The sequence below is a fragment of the Aphelocoma coerulescens genome, chromosome 13 (assembly GCF_041296385.1).
Source record: "Aphelocoma coerulescens isolate FSJ_1873_10779 chromosome 13, UR_Acoe_1.0, whole genome shotgun sequence".
Lineage (NCBI taxonomy): Eukaryota > Metazoa > Chordata > Aves > Passeriformes > Corvidae > Aphelocoma > Aphelocoma coerulescens.
Window position 1 is genome coordinate 10,820,977 of NC_091027.1, and position 18,259 is coordinate 10,839,235.

At 40.2% G+C, this 18,259-nt stretch overlaps 1 protein-coding gene across 10 annotated transcripts in view; it reads right to left on the reverse strand.

The window, feature by feature from the left end:
• Positions 1–18,259, reverse strand: part of RAPGEF6 (Rap guanine nucleotide exchange factor 6) — a 129,780-nt gene that overhangs the window by 99,036 nt on the left and 12,485 nt on the right. For 8 of the 10 annotated variants that reach the window (XM_069028716.1, XM_069028713.1, XM_069028712.1 and 5 more), the window contains exons 2-3: positions 1,371–1,441; positions 697–753 (exon numbers count right to left, since the gene is read on the reverse strand). In XM_069028716.1, coding sequence (XP_068884817.1) covers positions 697–749 — 53 coding nt within the window. In that variant the 5' untranslated portion in view covers positions 750–753; positions 1,371–1,441. Of the gene's footprint in view, positions 1–696; positions 754–1,370; positions 1,442–1,956; positions 2,042–4,596; positions 4,664–18,259 lie in introns of those variants that run through there. The other 2 variants (XM_069028714.1, XM_069028715.1) reach the window with 2 other exon arrangements.

An 18,259-nucleotide genomic window follows, 5' to 3' on the forward strand; every position in this document is an offset into this window, starting at 1 on the left:
GTGGAAACATTTTATTCCAGTGAAAGTATACATAAGAGCTATAAATACAGGACAGCACATAACCCCCCCACACAGATACTGACCTGCTACTGGAGCAGGTGTGTGTCACACACACCCACCACACCAACTAGCAGGTGGAATCTTATTTAGACTCAGGTGCGCTGGAAGCTGTGCCTTATACAGAAAGCTAGGGGATAAATATGCCATAAGCAATACTAAAATATGAGGAAAATAAAGGTATATTTGCCTCCCAGAAAGAACCTAGAAAACTGTAAGATAAAATACTAAATTTTGCAATGTAAAGAGATGGTGTTTGAGCTCCATCCCTCTCCAGTACAGGCTGCTTCGACAAGCAGCCGTGCAGGCAGTGCCAGCTTCAGGGATACAGTGCCACCTACTGAGTGTCACCAGGGCTCCCACGGCTGCAGAGGGGACACTGCCTGCCTTTCAGTAACACCTCGTGTTACTGACACACACACACCCCCCTGCCCCCACTCTGCTGTCCCTGGGAGCTGGGCTGAAAAGCCATGGGCACCTCTCAAACATCAACACTGCACTACTGCTACAACCACCTCTGCCAAAGCTTTTAACCAATTATTGACAGAGACTGAAAAGCAAATGACATATTACAACATGCAAAACATTGAGTTTGCTCACATTTCTGCTGAACAACTCCAACAAATGCTATGTACTCACCAAAAGAGAACTTGGTTGCCCTTGTACCTCTCATAGCGGGCACTTGACGACATTATTCTGAAGGAAGAGGAAGAGAAGTTTAATTTCAATTTTAATCCCCAAAGATCATAAGCCATTCATTACCACATTTCAGTAAAATCACTTTCAGGCTCTAAGACCTCAAATTCAATCTTTTTTTTTTTTGTTCTAAACAAAGTATGTGCTTAACCAGAAAATTCAAATTATTACGGTGTTCCTCATTATCCAAACAGATAATATACAGCATGTTCTCTAAATGTTTAAATCACTCCCACACATTGGAATTACCCATAGCAACAGAACTGAAGGAACTAAAATACTTCCAAAGCAGTTTTTATGTTTTGTTGGCCTTCAATTTTATGGATTCTGAGATCATCTGAATGTCTGAAGCATTAAAAAGCTTTTGTAATCTGGAGTTAAGACAGGGCACTGTCTACAGTCTTTTGTAGGCAAATGGTAGTAAGCTCTGCCTTCCTTCTTAGAAGAGCTAATTCGTTTAGAATCTATGCCACATTATTTGCAGTGACTTAACTCACCAATGGATTAGGCCAATGCTCTGCCACCTCAAAGAGCGGGCAAACAAAAGCTCTGCTTATCTCCACAAAAAGTCATAGATGTAAGTGTGCTAAAAAAACACTAACTGCAGAGTACTTCACCTTAGCTGATGTTCTCTGAAATGTGAGAGTATGTCCAGTCCATGAAGGAAAGAACAGATAGTATTCAAGTCCTAAACAGAAAGAGAAAAAAAAAAATACAAACATAAGCAACCTCATACACATCTAATCACTCAGTGTTACTTTTCAGATTCTGCAGTAAATTACACAGAATTATACAAGCCCAGACTAATAGATAGGTCAGGACACACACAGATTTGAAGAACCCTGTCTACACTTGAGCTGTGGAAGTGAAAAGTCCAACTGATGCATAAACACTGACCTGAAAAAAAAAAGATTTATTAAATATATCTCTGTAAATATTACTTATGGGAATGGATACAGCAGCAAGCAACACGTGGAAGAAGACAAATAGAGCAAGCCTGTTCACCCAAGGTCAAAAATTGTTGAAACCTTCTCAGATCTCTTTAAAGAAGAAATTTTTTAAAAACCAGTGAAAACTTAAGCCACTATACAGGGTGCAGAGAACCACCAGAGTACCTTTTCATAGTAAAGGGGTTATGTTTAGAGAGGAAGAACTCTTTCATGTCCACCTCAGACCTAGCTGGCAGGCCAATTACAAACTCACCATTCTACTGCCTCTCTTGCTTGGCCCAGTTCACGTCTAGAGGGAACATCAAAAATTACTCTTTGGCAAAGATGAAAACAATAAAGCTTTAGAGGTCTCTCCCTCCTACTACCACTAGTCAGCACCACATCAGTGTCATCCACTAGCAACCACAGAAACAAAAATATTAAAACATGAAGATTATTTCGCTTTATAAACTGACCTTTACACAGAAGCTGTAATTAGGAGATACAGCTGTTTAAACTTCTCACCAGACAGAATCTTCTTCAGTCACAAAAATATCTGTGCTGATGGTGCACACCACATGGCAAGGAACAGCTCACTAGGGCTATTCATCACTTAATTTACTGTCCTGAACAGGTGGGCTGTTAGAATCAAATACATGCACAACAAAATCATTATACACCATAGAGAAGTCTCTCCAGCTTGGTATTGGAAAGCATGTTATGAATTTTCAAGTGCTGCATTTATACAGTGTTTACAAAAGATAAATCAGTATGAATGCTGGCCTCAGAATTTACAATGGATTTACTTCAGAAAAGTTCTTTGGCTTCATAGTCCATGTTTAGCAATATAACAGATATAGACTGCTCTATCAAATGAAAGAGCAGACGTAATTGCAGACCATGTAAAACCAATAAAACTCTGAATTTTTTTTTAAATGTCATTACCAAATCCTATGAAAATTAAACAGAAGGCCTGAATTTGTAACACATTTATAAAGCACTCATTTCACACAGTCCAGTATCATTTTAATCCTCCAAGCTGCCACAAACATGATTTTATGAGTGAAATATCCAGGAGCACTATCTATGGATCAGACTTCAAACACACCACAGCCTGTCAGAGGTGGGCACCTAGTAGCCAAACGGTCATTTCAGGTATCCAGCAACTCCATTACTGAGCTTTCCCTGTTTCTGAGCAGGAAACAGCTTCAACTTCTCCACCTGAAAGCATCAGGCACAGAAATGCAGCAACTATATACTCAGAGCATACAGTAGCTTAGTAGTTAACAATATCTGACTCCCAGGCCAAAAGAAGAACTGTAAAAGTTGGGTAGCCAGGAGAGAATCATTACTGGGTATTAAAATTAAAGCTGAATTTTTTAAGTCTTCATAACTCATTATGTCTATGTAAGTTTTCCTACATTTTCCAGTATTTTTTTACATAATTGGGACTAAGATGTAACAGAACATCTTGAACATGTTTTAGATAAGCAGTTCTGTAGTTATGAGCTACAGAAAACTGTAAGCAGAACAAGAGCTTATGTTCCCATTTAATCACAAAGCTTTTAACTTCTGCATATGAAAAATGCACATCCTGACTTGTAAATTATTCTCTACAACTCCCCAGAATGCAGTCCCTCTGCAAGTTCACTTGGCCTGGACTGACTCCTGCACTCCACCTGCAGCACATGGGACTGCTGTACTGACCTACTGAAGGAGCTTGATGAACAAACAGTTGGTCAGTTAGAGATAAACATTTCCTTAAAGGGATACATATCTGGAAAGCATCCCCCAACTCCAACTTCATCTGTTGAGATGAGCAGCAGCAGAAGGAACAGCTGAGCAGAGCACAGCAAAGGGAAGGCAAAGGTTCCTATTCCCTCACTCAGCAGAAGGCATTTAACTTATACTGCCCACTATTACTGCTCTAACGTTGATAAATGCAATAAACTACATGATTAATGTAATTCACTGCCCAGCCAGGTGACACATCAACAAGCTAAACACATTGGCTACTCATTGGCTACTACACAGCAGTTTCTGTAGGTGGTTTTAAATCAGGATCTGTAATGCTTTCCCTAAAAATACCTGACTTTTAAAGCCCCTCTCGTAGTCATGCAGAGCAGGTGATTTTGGGTGCCACTGAGAAAAGAGCTAACTCAGCAATCTCCTGGGAAGGGCTGCAAGGTGCCTCTTTCTGCCAGTGCATCGAATGTACCCATCCAATGTGTCTTCCATGTCTTGGTGAAAAAAGCCTTTTTTACTTGTTTAAATAGATACAGCCAGGTAGAATTCCTCCTCTCCCTCACATGCCACTTCAGATTCTAACAAGAGAGGATACAGTAACATGTGTTGTATATATCCCAGCTTGTCCCAATAAAATGAAAATTACTTATCAGTCATAGTTTGCGAAGTTTTCTTCAATACCTCCAACTCATTTCAGACAAAGTGCTTAAAATAGCACTGAAATAACGTTTGACATGCTATGTTTAGAGACTCATTCTGTATTTTGGCTGGCAAGGATCAATTAATCTGAGGCTGGCCAAAGATGGGCAGGGGCTGTGGCCACCTCGTGGACAGAGGCGGAAGTCCAGCTGCACCACACTCCCTAAAATCCTCCTCCAACAGAGCTGAAAGCATTTATTTCTCTAACTCAAGGTTTACAACAGCTTCTAATACAATTTTCAGTTCTATTTTTAAAAACAGATTTATGTCACCACAGCAGTTATAAACAGTGGACAAGCACATAACCTCAGTACAAAGGGTAGAGATAATTTTCATAGATACTTTCAGATACTCACTACAAAAAGTGATGCCAAAGGGCAACACTCAGCACCATATCAGCAGAACACAAAGCTTTTCCTGGAATTTTAGAGCCCCTTTCCATATCCTTCCTTATAGTCCCTTTACTTACTTTTTTCTGTCAAAATCCAAACGAGACACAATTATTGATGAAACACAATTTCTTCACATGCTGTAAACTGAAGAACAAGATCAGTATGATTTTATTTTGCAATCTTTTCTTCAGAGCTTTTCATCAGCTGAAACAATAGCTGAAACAATAGCTGAAACTGAACCACAGGATCTACCTGCAAATGCTATACCCACGCAGATTCTTTGCTCTTTGTCAAAAAGCAACCTTAACTAAGGTTATTTACGGAGAAAGTAACTCACATTATCTATCCACCTAGCTAAAACTGCAGCTCCAGTAACACAAGGGAAGGTGGGAAACTGGGCAAAGAATAATCAAGCAGTTGTTAATCCTGTTTGAAAGGAGATTTTCTATACTATAGAGAGGAAATATGAACACTGCGATCGCAGTGATCCTGCACTAAGCTGCCTGGGACAGATCATTCTTTGCCTCCAGTTCTCACAGCAGATGTGTTTAAAAAAGCAGAGGACATCTGTGTCTTCAAATTCTTCCCATGACGGAATACACTTTAGAAAACAGCGTGTACTTCAGCAGCAGTGCAGAAACCAAGGGATGGCTCTGCAGATGACGCCGTTATCACAAAAGCATGGCCACCAGCAGCCTCAGCTTCCTTCAGCACCAGTTTTTATCATCTCCAGCACACACATCCTTCCACCAAAAAGCTTAACCAGCTGCTAAACCAAAGGTGGTATAAAACACAGAGATTTTAGTAACAATATCATATTATATAAATACATATTCTTTTATGGTAACATCCTCATCCCAATATAGTTTGAAGTGAGCCACCTGAATACCCAGACCACTTCTCATTTTCCCTGCCAGATGCTAACTCTCAGAGATCCCATAAGAGGGGAAAATAAAAGCTGAAAGCTCACCACACAAAAGCAAAGCCACCAGCTAACTACCACCATCACTCATTTATCCCAAAACATTTCTTTGAAAGTAGTTTGCTTCTACTTTTTTTTTTTGCAAGGGTGGTGAAAAATTAGTTTCTTAATTGTTAAGATGTAGCTTTTTAAAATAAAGAAGTAAGTACAGTCAGCCAGAAAAATCATCACAAGAATATAATCCAAACTCAGAGCTGCTGAGGAAGTGGTGATCACCCTTAATTTCATTATTGGCATCTTTCTAAAATATGACCAAGATCTGGATGCTTCTGAACAAGCACCACAGCGCAGCAACACCAACGATAAGCAAAATTTGCAAGTATGCATCGTTTCATTTTGCTTCACCCTCTTCTCACCCCATCTCTGGTCTTTAATCCAATAAGCAGTTTTACAAAGCTTGGAATTAAGACTCCAGTGGAACAACAGTGGTCTCAAACACAGAGTTCAGACCACAAAGTTTCCTAATCAACAACTCCAGCGAGCACAACTGTAATTCACATGAGCTGCATCCAGATGCTTTAAGTCTGCAACAAGGTCCAGGACAAATCCTCCTGCAGTGTTAAAAGCAGGTAAAAGCAGTGTGATGCTCTGAAATGAGGATGGAATGACTGCATCAAAAGCAACTTTGCCCTTCAAAAACACAAACCAAAAAACTGATGCTTCACTTTATGTGACCCCATGCAGGTGTTCCAGTAGCATATCATTATTATTATTATACAATGAACAGGAAATCTAGTCTATTTCTAAGGAAAATAAATTGTTCTGAAATTACCTCATAGTTGCAAATTCTGATTAATCTCACATAGAGACAACCTCAGCAATTGTAATCAGGTATTAGGGATGCTGAGGAAGCCATAAATCCCCACAGACTCCTTTCAGCACTGCCTGTCATGTTATGTCCTTCATGCCAGCAGGCAGAGTCAGCCCAGTTCCCAAACAGCTGCATCCAGCCCCAGTCAGCCAGCACCAGCCATGGGACAGCTTCTCACTGCAGCAGGACCAGGACTCCGGGATGCTCTCAAATCCCAGTGATCCTGGGCTTCATAGATATCCTACATCCACCCTGAACCTGAAACAAGGGATCTCAAAGAAAGCAGACTGGCAACTATTATTCAGTCAGTCCAGAGTTTTGGACTGTCAGGGAACAAGAAAAGAGCAAAAACCTGCACCACAGCACCAGCACTTCAAAGCTGCATGTAAAACCAGCTGTGTCAGCAAGTTCCAGACAGATTGCTCTCACATGCAAACCTGTCCCAAAGAGCTGCACAAAGCCTGTCTCTCAATCCACCCCAAACACATTAAATTCCTGTTGCAAGAACATATGCTTGGCTCACTCGAGGCTCCCCACACCCAGCCCACACAGGCTACCAAGCCACCCAGGATTCCTGGGGTCATGCACAAGAACCTGCTTCTACAGAAGCACAAACGATGACCGATGGTATTTTGCATCCGTACCTTTTCCAAGCTAAGGCAGTTGGCAGGATGCATAGTTTATATTTTTCAGGGCAAACAAAATATTAGTATTTTCTAAAGATCTGTTAGAGTTCCAGCCATATTACTGAGAACATACTTCAGAAGAAACAGACATACATTTCTGCCTTTGAAACAACAATTAAACCATATGGCAACAGCTTCCTAAATTCCAGTGGCATTCAAAAAGACCATTAGGTACAAAATCCTCCAGGGAAGGAAGCTGCATGGTTGAAAGCTACCTTCCTGTTTGTATGCTGCTTAGCTGCTTCTCCCTCTTCAGTGCTGTGAGCAGAAACAAGGCTGGAAACAAACTCCAGCAGAATCAAGCACTCACTTGGTATCAGGACAAGGATTTTAACAGACTCTTGGACAATCTGAATTTCTCTGCATTAAAGTTGTTATTTAAAGTGCCTAGTAAAGCAAACAGAGGTGATTCTTGGAGCACAGAGCATAAGTTGTGTAAGCTCATAAGTGGGAGGCTCCCTCCAGCCCAATGCCTTAACTTGTTTCTCAGTGATTCAGCAGGCTCCTTATAGAGATTGAATGCAGCTTTTATTAGGGATCCTGTTAGGCTCAATAAAGACTTTGTCACCCTTGGGGGGATGTAGCAGAAGAGAGGAAATGTTACTCAGCATGGTTTATGGTCTTCATTGCTTCCCTTCCTGTTGCTTCATCGAAGGCTGGAATCCACGCTGTTTCCTTTAGTCTCCGTTTAAGGCCAATTGTAAAAATAGTACTCCCAAATTCTTTCCTGATACTGTAATACCAGAAATAGAAATAAACATGCTGTAGTTCTCTGATCCATATTTCACACACTCAGATAACTACACAGCAAACTCACCAACTTTATGGATGCTAGTTCAAGAAGCCCACCCTCCACAGTCAGCTACCCCCGAAACTTGTGGGAGGAGCAGTAAAATCCACTTAAACACATGTAACGGAGTATACACTTCCTAAAGTAAAAGGAAGATGATGAGATGAACTGGAAAGCAGCTCCTCCATCTTTACTTATTTACTCTCCTTGCTCAGTGGCATAGACATTGGACTTCAACAAAAATGCAAGTGATGCAACAGAATGTCAGCTCAGGGCTCTTTACTTAAAGTAACAGTTCCCTTTAAAGTAGCCTCCTATTTAGTTGGAGGTCACTTAAAAACAAAAATAAAAATGAAATACAAGCACTGAGGCACTATTAGGGAAGAGAAAGGACGGATTAGTCAGTCAGACAAATGAAAATGTTATGAATGAAGGCTATTAAAGTACCTTGCAGAGAATGACAGAGTTTAAGCAGCACTCCTAAGGAATGAAGCCACAACATTCCATGTAGGAAATGCCACCAATTCAAAAAGCCTAATTAAAGAACCTTTCATGGAACATAACAGCAAACTCCTGTATGATCTTACTGCGTGCCTGAGACTGCACACAGTAACATTTGTATACAATAAACTGGTTCAACTACTTCAGAGCTATATTCCATTATTCAGACAAAATGGCATCTTTATACAGGAGAAAAGAGATGAAAAGAGAGTTCATTTCACTCTTGTAAACCCAGGAAGCAATTCCCATTCACAGCATCCATTAATAACAGTATAGCCACAAACAGAAAACTAAAATCTGGCTCTTGTTTTTGCAGATAGTAAGAAGTAACATTTGCAGACTTGGATTTTTATCTTATTTTTTGTGAAAAAGTAGAAAGCCTCTCAATGGGGCCAATATAGTTTCCTTATATATTATTTTCTAATATTTCATTATAACATGCACATGGATACAGGCACAGACTTGCACTCCTAAGAATCAAACTGTCCTTAAGAAAATTTGGAAAAGCTGGATCTTTAAAAACAGAGACTTGAGAGCCACTGTTACAGTTTATTGATAGACTGAAAATACCTCAGTTCAGTGGCATACTTCTATAAAGAAAATAAAAGAACTGAAGTCTTTCTATATGAAAATAAAACAAAAAGTTTCTCTACTCACCAATTGCTCCCCACACCCAATCCAGATAAACACCTTCCACCTCAGAACCCTGGATTATGTTGATACAGGACTTTGGTAGAAAGAAAAACATTTAAAGGAATGAGGGAGGGAAAACTTTATATTATTTTTACTGCTGTTTCATCACAGAGTCAGCATTTCTGGAACCCTGACTTCGCCAGAGGAAAAAAAAACTTCCTTTGGAAAAGCTGATTTTGCAGAGTGAAGTTCCAAGGGTCCCGAACTGGAGAGACAGAACATCAGATGTCACTGCTCCAAAGCAAGCAGCTCATGGAGAGTTTTCAGTATCTCAAGCACTGTTCAGCCCTCTTTACAGTTAAGAACAAACATACAGCTATGAAAAAGTGCCTTCAACTAAAACATTACCATAAAGTTCCCAGACATACATTACTTAATTTTAAAATATCTTTCAGACTTACATGCTGATAACAGAAAAACAAACTGCCTCAAAAACCCTGAGCTCCTGAAATTCAACAGGATGGGAAGCACAGAATATACAAAATTATCAAAGAGCAAGACTTTATACCAAACAGTTTTAAATAATACAAATATCATAAAATCAGCCTCCTAACTCAGGCTCTTGAAAAATCCACCCCAAAAATGGGCAATTTCAGGCTTCCAGTTTAATTAACAATTTGTCAGTCAAGCAGCTGACCACTTGTCAGAATTACCTTTCCTTCCAGAGGACAAGAATCCATCAAATAGCAATATTTCAGTTAAAACCTTTTGATCATAACTCCAAAAACATCAGCTCCTCTGATTCACAAACTCCCTGCTCTTTCAAGAGGAAAGTGTCAACATCTGAAATTTCTTTTTAAGAAAACAAGGAATTCTCGTAGGAAAGGTCAGAACACTGAAACATTTAGAAAAAAAAGAAGGTACCTTCTCATTAAATAAGAAATTTGGTACAGAAACCTGGGGATGAGGAGAGAGGAAGTGGAGGATGAAATCCAAAGGCCTGTTCTATGCTTATCCATACTGGGAGTGAGGCTGAGTGCAGCTCAGACATGTTCAACATCTGAGTTGTTACCTACACATGACTTTGCTCTGACTGCAGAAAATGCTCTAGTTCTTGTTCTCTTTCCTCCCTCCTGGACTAGCAACTGCTGGTTCATATTTAACATATAAACACTCCATTGTCAATGTTTTCATTACGTTTTGCCCAATGGACCTTTGCAGCAAGTGAATGTTATAACCGAGCTCCCATACTACAGCTCAACAGGTATCTCATACAGAGAAGGACTGACAGACACAATAACAACACTTTACTGCAGGTTTTTCCACCATATTGATGGTCAGAGTTTTATACAAATGGGTAAGAATATTTATGATTTTTCTGTGTGTAATTTCTTACTTCTTTGTGAGTTAAAGCAAGGAAAGATCATATCTGTCCAGAAATTAAGTCCTGCTAAATAAATAATAGTGAAGGCAAAATGAGATCTTTATCAATATCGTAATTTAAATCACCCACTCAGTATCTAGGTAAGGGAGAGGAATAAAGCCCTACTAAATGCCTAAAAATGTTTCGGTGCATCAGTAAAACAGGAAGAGAATGATGAGATTATAATTGGAGAATAAAATATCATACAAATGTAATGCTCTCCTACAGTCTTTTTCAATAAAACCACTGAAGGAAAAAAGAAAAATCAAGCTCCAGATACTTTATTCCCATAATAATGTCATTATGAGCTATGAAGGAATTCCTGTAGTGGACAGCAGTAATATGATCACCAGTAATTACTTCTGCATCCTGGTATTAGGATACCCAAGCACTAGCAAACAGAGCAATCCAAGAAAGTTACTGCAACGTATAGGAGGCAATATTTCTTAGAGAGTCTAAATTATCTGAATATAGATTCCCACAAATTTTACTACTGCCTCAACTACTACAATATCCTCTCACACACTGAGAAAGGTTAACATGCCTGTGTTCATTGTGCCCACACAGTAGCAGCAAATATACTTATATCCCTCACCAAAAAAAAAAACACCAAACCAGAAACCAAAACCAGGATTAATCAGTAGCTCTTTGCATCTTCACTCATAACAAAGAAATTAGCCAGATTTACCTCACTGAAACATTTGAATGCAAACCACCACGGCAAAACTCTAGGAACTGATGCTCTGCCACTTTAACATTTACTTTTGTATTTCTCAGCATTACCTGTGCCATAAACCACAAAGAAGCTTACAGATCCAAACTGAGGAGCTATATTTGCATATGCATATTCATCTAGCTAGGTTTCAAGTTTGAAATCAAATCAAATAAATGTCAGAGGTACAGATAACTGTGCACTTCCCTAGTCATTACATTGATCACTGATGCATAATGTTACAAAGGGAATAATTCTAATTAAGAAAATTAACAACTTCAACATTAGGAAGAACAACAAACAAGCATACCGTTAACAGACTGAATCAACCACAAGATAATATTGTTACTCAGGAATTTCTAGCTCCAAATCCTGCAGCCTACCCACCAGGCATCCAGCTTCACAAAGTGCAACAAACTTCATGACTAACATCCACAGAACTACAGACGATGCCAAGGAACTGCCTCCTCCACCTCCATACTAAAATCAAACACGTACTAATTGATAACACGTGAGACATAGGCTCCTTTGGCTGGGTTGTAGTATATGAAACGATACGGAAGCCTCTTCTTCTCCAATGAGTCATTCAATCCTTAAGCAAACCAAAAACTTTAGAGGTTACAATCAGCTTTGACTACAAAAATCAAAACAAGCCAATTCTACCTTTGTCATCCTAGGGAACCATGATCAACACTATTTGTAATGCAATACACCAGAGATTCCTCCAGCCTCTTGCTCCTCCAGTGTTAGCCAACCACAGCCTCCATGGAAGTACAACAAACCCACTTTTAAATGAATCAAGGGTCTCACCTAAAAAGAAGACTTCTGTTTTAAGAGAGCAATACTACCATTATTTACTGAAGATGAAAAACAAACAAACAAACAAAAAAAAAAACAAAAACCCCAAACAACTAATATTAAACTCTAAACTTAATCTGAGCAAAGTTGGATTTATTAGCAGTGATGCAATGCCTTCCTTTAATATTCCAACTTTTGACTCATCAGCTCACATTAAAAGAGAGGATCCACACAAGGAGATGAAAGGCAATGTCTGGACACAGCAGCAGAATGCTGCAATAAATATTACACCACCACGATCTCTCGGACAGTCATGCCTGTGACTGCAACCACGGAGAACACACACTCTAGATCCCAGTCCCCCCAACACAGGAGAAACGGAAGGATCCAGTATCGCAGCTCAGACATTTTACACAATTACACTGAAAATTAAGACATCTCTGTTGTGTGTTTTCTTGGAAAGCTGTGCATTTAGAGTGTCTCAGCCTCCCACTCAGGCAGCTGGTCCATTGCAGCACTTACCAAGTACACTCTGTCCAAGTGATAGAAGGAATGAACCTGTTATCTAAGGCTTCTCACTTTATTACATTAGCATTCAAAACCGTGAAAGCTATGTAATTATATTTCATATAAAAATACATTTTAAAAAAACGCCCTACTAGAGTCAAACTAGAGCTTGGAAAAAATCAAAGCAACATTACTATTCGCCATACGAAACACTGAAGTCCATGACCTCCAGATTTTACAGAGCCAGATTTGCTGCATTTGAGAGACCCAAACTAAACACAAAGGAAATTCTCAATTTTTCTTAAAAACATGGTTGTACTCAGCTCTGATAGGTTATGAAGCACCTGTTAACTACAGGTCTGCTATACTCCATAGTCACCTTCATCTACATAATGTGAACAGAGGGGAAACAAAACAGAAAAAAGTTCCTCTCTTTAGCCATGGACTTCACCAGGAAATGTACCCCAATGCCTCAGGAATTGGGGTGAAATGGTAGTATGGTAGCCAGATACACAAGATAAGAGATCGTTTCTAATGATCACACCAGCTGGATGATACCCTTTAATCCCTGCACGTCTGTTTGGAAGAACCAGAACAAGAAGACTTTGACAGGCATCTTGTAAGTCACCTATAACGGCATCTGTAGAGGAGTTTGTTGAAGGAAGCCTTTCTATCAACACAAGGGAAGCAGTAAATGTGTTTAACAGGAGGTCAGCAGTCTGACATAGGACTGCCAGTTTCCTTCCTACTTCAAATGGGAAACAGGAACAGAAACTTCTTCTGCAACAGTTGGAAAGAACAATTTTACTCAGCCAAATCAACACAGCCTACTGGAGGCTGGACATGTTACAAAGAACCCTGAAAATGCAGGATCAAGTAAATGACATTTAGTAGAATAACCTCCCACAGTATCTAGTGGCCATTGGCATGCACAACTCTTTGTGACAAGAGCATCATAAAGCTCCCAAAATTGAAGTGGAACAAAAACAGTACCATCACCTTTCAACACTAAACCCATGATACAGTTTACAAAGACAAACCTCACTCCTCAGCTCCCTCAAATACAAACTGCCAAAGTAAAAAACATAACAACAGCTCTGGAACTCTCTCTGTATAGGAATTCATATTTGGCCACAAGGGCCAAACTGTATGTGCCTGCAACACAACACACCACCACAGGAATTCCTTCCCTCCAGACCAACAGGACCAACATTCAAGGTTCATTAATGATCAGTCTTTGAAGGATGGACTGCTTAAATGTCAATGCTTTAATCAGGCACAAAAAGATTACGAAGAGAGCATCCCTTAAGGCAGTTATTTTTGTTCTATTCATCAAGAATTTGCTACACTCCTGACATGCTAAAAGCTAACCAATAATTAGCAGAGCTAAGGAACCTCAAGAAACCAGATGCAGAATGCTAACTAATTTGTGCATGCTTCCCTGAACTCAGGGTATTTCCAAAAATACTGCATTGAAATCATCAAAAGAGGAAGAAGGGTGTATCACAGTACCATCAAACAAAGGAAAACACTCTATATTTTAAGCCTGGAGCCATTGCAACAAGAAGACCTCCAAGTTTTAGAAACAGCTTGTCTGGCAATACCAACATGAGCAGAATTCTTTTATGGCAATATCGGACCTCTTACAAGGAAGGGCATCAAAGCCCTGGACAGACTTTATCAAGCTAATCTTAATACACTTCTCAACAAAAACTCATTTCGCACATGCCTGGCAAAGTGTTTTGCACTTCCCTGCAAACTAGAAGCTTATCTGGAATGGTCCTGAGAAGTGTGCAGCTTCTTTGCCAGTGACAAGACCACCACAAGCCACCTTTTAATGCCAAGGGACTCACTTCCATCTGAAGACTGCCAGCTTTTTACATTCTTGGGATAGGAGGATCAGCCATTGCGCACCAGGGTTATTAGACTGAGCCATGTAGTAAACAGCAGCAGTGTGTGATCAGTGCACTCAGCAGCACGGCAGGGATGTCAGACAGCTGCTTACAGATGTTTGGCTTCCTCCCTTCCACTCCTCAGAAACGGGGCTGCCCACAAGCGGGCAAAACCTGGGCACAGTCACCTCAGTTTCCTCTCACAGCACACATACACACAAGTTCCTTAAGGCTACTACTCTCTTACTGTTTATTTTCACTGTTGACAGATATCCAGCTCTCCTTACACAACGTGACACAAGAAACAGTTTATTAAAATAAACATTACAGAAAAACTCCTCTCTGAAGCTTATACAAAATAAGTTTGGGTATACTGTCTGAAGAGATTTTCTTTTGAAAAAAAATTTTTATAGTTACCTTTTTATTCACTACAGTGTTTTGCAGCTTTAATACTGTTTCTGTGAGGAATTTAACACCTACACATCCTGACTGCTTATCCTCCACCCTTTGCATTTTGGAGAACAAAAGCAGAAAAGAAATGTGTTTTTTTCCATTTGGCAACTTTTCTGAATGCCAAGTATAACTTGCAGTTCTCTCCCACCTCCTTCCACACCCTTTTCTGGCCCTTTTTCACTATTCTAGTATCTCCAAGTTCCTATTGCAAGGTCAGTAACAAGGCACTAGGCTCATCTTTTAGGTCAGATTAAGCATTGAAAAACACACTCTTACTACCTAATCAGTCCATGAACTAAGTTTTTTAAATTCAGATACTACAATAAGAAATAGCTTTGTAGAAAAATATTACATTACACATTTAAACTTTAATTCATACATGAAAACGTTTAGTTAAATTATCACTCCACAGAGGAAACTAAGTGCATGACCCTACTTCACAGGGAAAAGTATATACTAAAGGAAGTAAGTTCCAAGAAAAAATTTCAAGACTTCACCATAATTTCTGGTTTTACTCTCAGGGCTGTCACAACTGTCAATAAAATGAAAAAACAGTTTTTCAGGAACAGTAGAAGCAAGGACAGGAAAAGTAATCTTGGAGCAGTAACACTTCACATGCTCCTTGGCAGATCACTGGGAACAGCCATCCTGATACACTCTAACTCCACTTGCTCCTTTAACAGGGTTTATATGAAGCAGAAGTCATATTACCTTCTGGAAAGAACCAAACCAATCTTATCTTGGAAAGTTACAGGTATGAGTTTAGTTGTCCCCAGCTTTCCATGTTTGCAGGCTGGGGAACAGAGAGGGAACACTGCAGGCACCACCTGCCCACTGGCACCAGCTGCGGCTCACAAGGTCCCCACAGCTGTTCTGGAGCACTGAGTGTCTTCTGTGACAACAATGGGCAGAAATTTGAGTCATTTTTCAGCCCCCTACAAGCTAAATTTACCACCACCCTACCATCACAGTTTAGAGAACTAGGCCTTAAAATATCTGATCAATACTAATGTATGACCTAGTCTGCACAATCACATCTGCTGAGTCCTATATCCTGCATTTAGTGTGAAGATTATCATGAAACAAGCTGCTGTGATCTCTGGGTTTTAGTTACAGTTACTTTGGCCAACAGCTTGAAAAATATCTCTAAATACTGTCTGTGTAAGTTTCTAGTATGCTCTGAAGCACACAGTGAAAACAGTGAGCTTGTTTTACAATCATCTCTCCAACACAAAAGCCTTGCTGACAACTATATCATCAGTCCAGAAAACCCCAGAACCACTGAGTGAATCTTCTAAAGATCTTCTTGGAACAAAATATAAATAAAAAGAACAGAAAGGATGTGCAGCCCTCTCAGGACATCCTAACATCCCCCTGAACGCCTGAAAAGAGACAGGGGTTGCAAAACAATCACCTCAAGGCAGATACAGGATAGCATCAATATCAGACACCAAACTTTCTGAACAAGATGAAGGAAAAGGGATGGAGACTTGGAGAAGACTTTGTGCTTTGAAAATAACTTCACAGGCAGATTAAGAACTTGATGAATTCTAGAAATGTTTGGTTACATAGTCTTACCTACACTCACACCAGATTCTCAAATTCCTTCAACCAGCCAGCACTGAACCAAAAGGCACAATGTTAATGAAATCTGTGCTTGAGAATCACTCTGTATTAGGATTGCAACAGCAGCAGAAGCTTTAAAAAAGAAAACAAAAAAGCAATAAAAAGAGATCAAACCATGCCTGGGCAACAGGGGCTTCCGACAGAGCTGCTCCTACACATACCAGACTCTGGGTGAAGAAAGAATGACACGAAGTTCTTCTCCTAGGTAACAAGCGACAGGATGCGAGAAAATGACCTCTGCTGCACCAGAGGACATTTAGCTTGGATATTAGGAAAACTTTTTTCATGGAAAGGGCTGTCAAGCACTGGAACAGACTGCTCAGGGTGGTGGAAGGGTCACCATCCCTGGAAGCGTTCAAAACAACTGTGTGGACAAGGCACTTAAGGACATGGATTAGTGGTAAACACGATGGTGCTGCTGGGTTCACGGTTGGACTTGATCTTGGAGGTCTTTTCCAAACTTAGTGATTCTGTGATTCTGTAAAAATACTCAAGAGCATTTCCTTTAGGCTGAGGACAGCTCTTCCAGAGGGAGGACACTGATGCCTGCCATCACCAATCAGGAAAAGTTCCTCCCCCCAGGTCTGAGAGCAGAATTCCTGCAAGCACCTCTGACCTATCTTGCTCTGCAGAGCCATCAACACACACAGATTGCGATCATCTTCTTTCCTCTCATACAAGAGTCATACATATAAGAGTGCCTTAGAATATAATTTCCTTTAAAATCCTTATTGTACATATATCTTGGAGAAAAGATACCTAAAAATTATATACACAAGGTGTGCAGCAGACACCCACACATAAACAGGCGCATAGACCAGTCATAGAAAGCAAGAGACGCTGACACACAAATTACAAAGCCAAAATGTTTTGCTACCACTTTTGCTGTGGCCTTACTTCCTTCAAATGAACCCCAACGTGCAGAGGCAAGTTAGTTTAGGCAACAGCCTCTGACTTTTTTGTGTAACTACACACAAGAGATACAACATAACCATTACGCTTAAGTAGGATATTCAGATTCAACAATTCCACCAAGACTTAGACACAAGAAATGCTGGAAGGCACCAGTTGCGCTCATCAGCTCCATTCATTCTTCAGTGGTCCTGTGCAGGGACAAGAGTTGGGTTCAATGATCCTTGTGGATCCCTTTCAACTTAGGATGTTTTTTGATTCTAATACAATTCCTCAAGTTCCCCACGGTTAACTTGTAGCTCTTTCTCAGCTAGACCCAACTGCACTCACATTTCTTCATGTAAACTGGACTAGCACTGGGAATAGGTGCACCACATGTTCAAAAAGGCTGAGCCAGTGCTTTAAAATATCCACTCACTTGTATCCCATAACAGAACCACATTCTTGCTCACCACTTCATTTCAGTGAATCAGAATTGGAAATTACATGCAGGAGACAAACAAGGATAGTGGAACAGCTTTTTACCTTGTGATGTGTAACTCAGTGAGTCACTACACACAAACCCTCAACTTTCTGCAAACAATGCCAATACACATGAACCACTGTCCACAGGGTTTTTAGTGCACTGTAATTTCATCTCCTTTTTAATACATCCATGTTCTGGTGAGCAGACTTTACACTAGATGAAGGAATTTTCATTAGTCATGGCCCAAGAGCAGAGTGAAACATGCAGGAAGAAAGGGCCAGGGCAGATAACTTAGAATAACCCTTCCAATTCTGCGCAGAGAACCAAACAGCATCACTTGTCACAGACACAAAACATCTGTACACTCCTGCTCTTCCAAGGTGAAACACTGAACATGGATGCCCCATCCCTGGAAGTTTTCAAGGCCAGGTTGGACTGGGCTTAGCGCAGCCTGGTCTAGTGGAAGGTGTCCCTGCCCATGACAGCGGGTTGGAAAAGGAGGGTCTTTAAGACCCCTTCCAATCCAAACCATTCTGTGATTCTGTGAC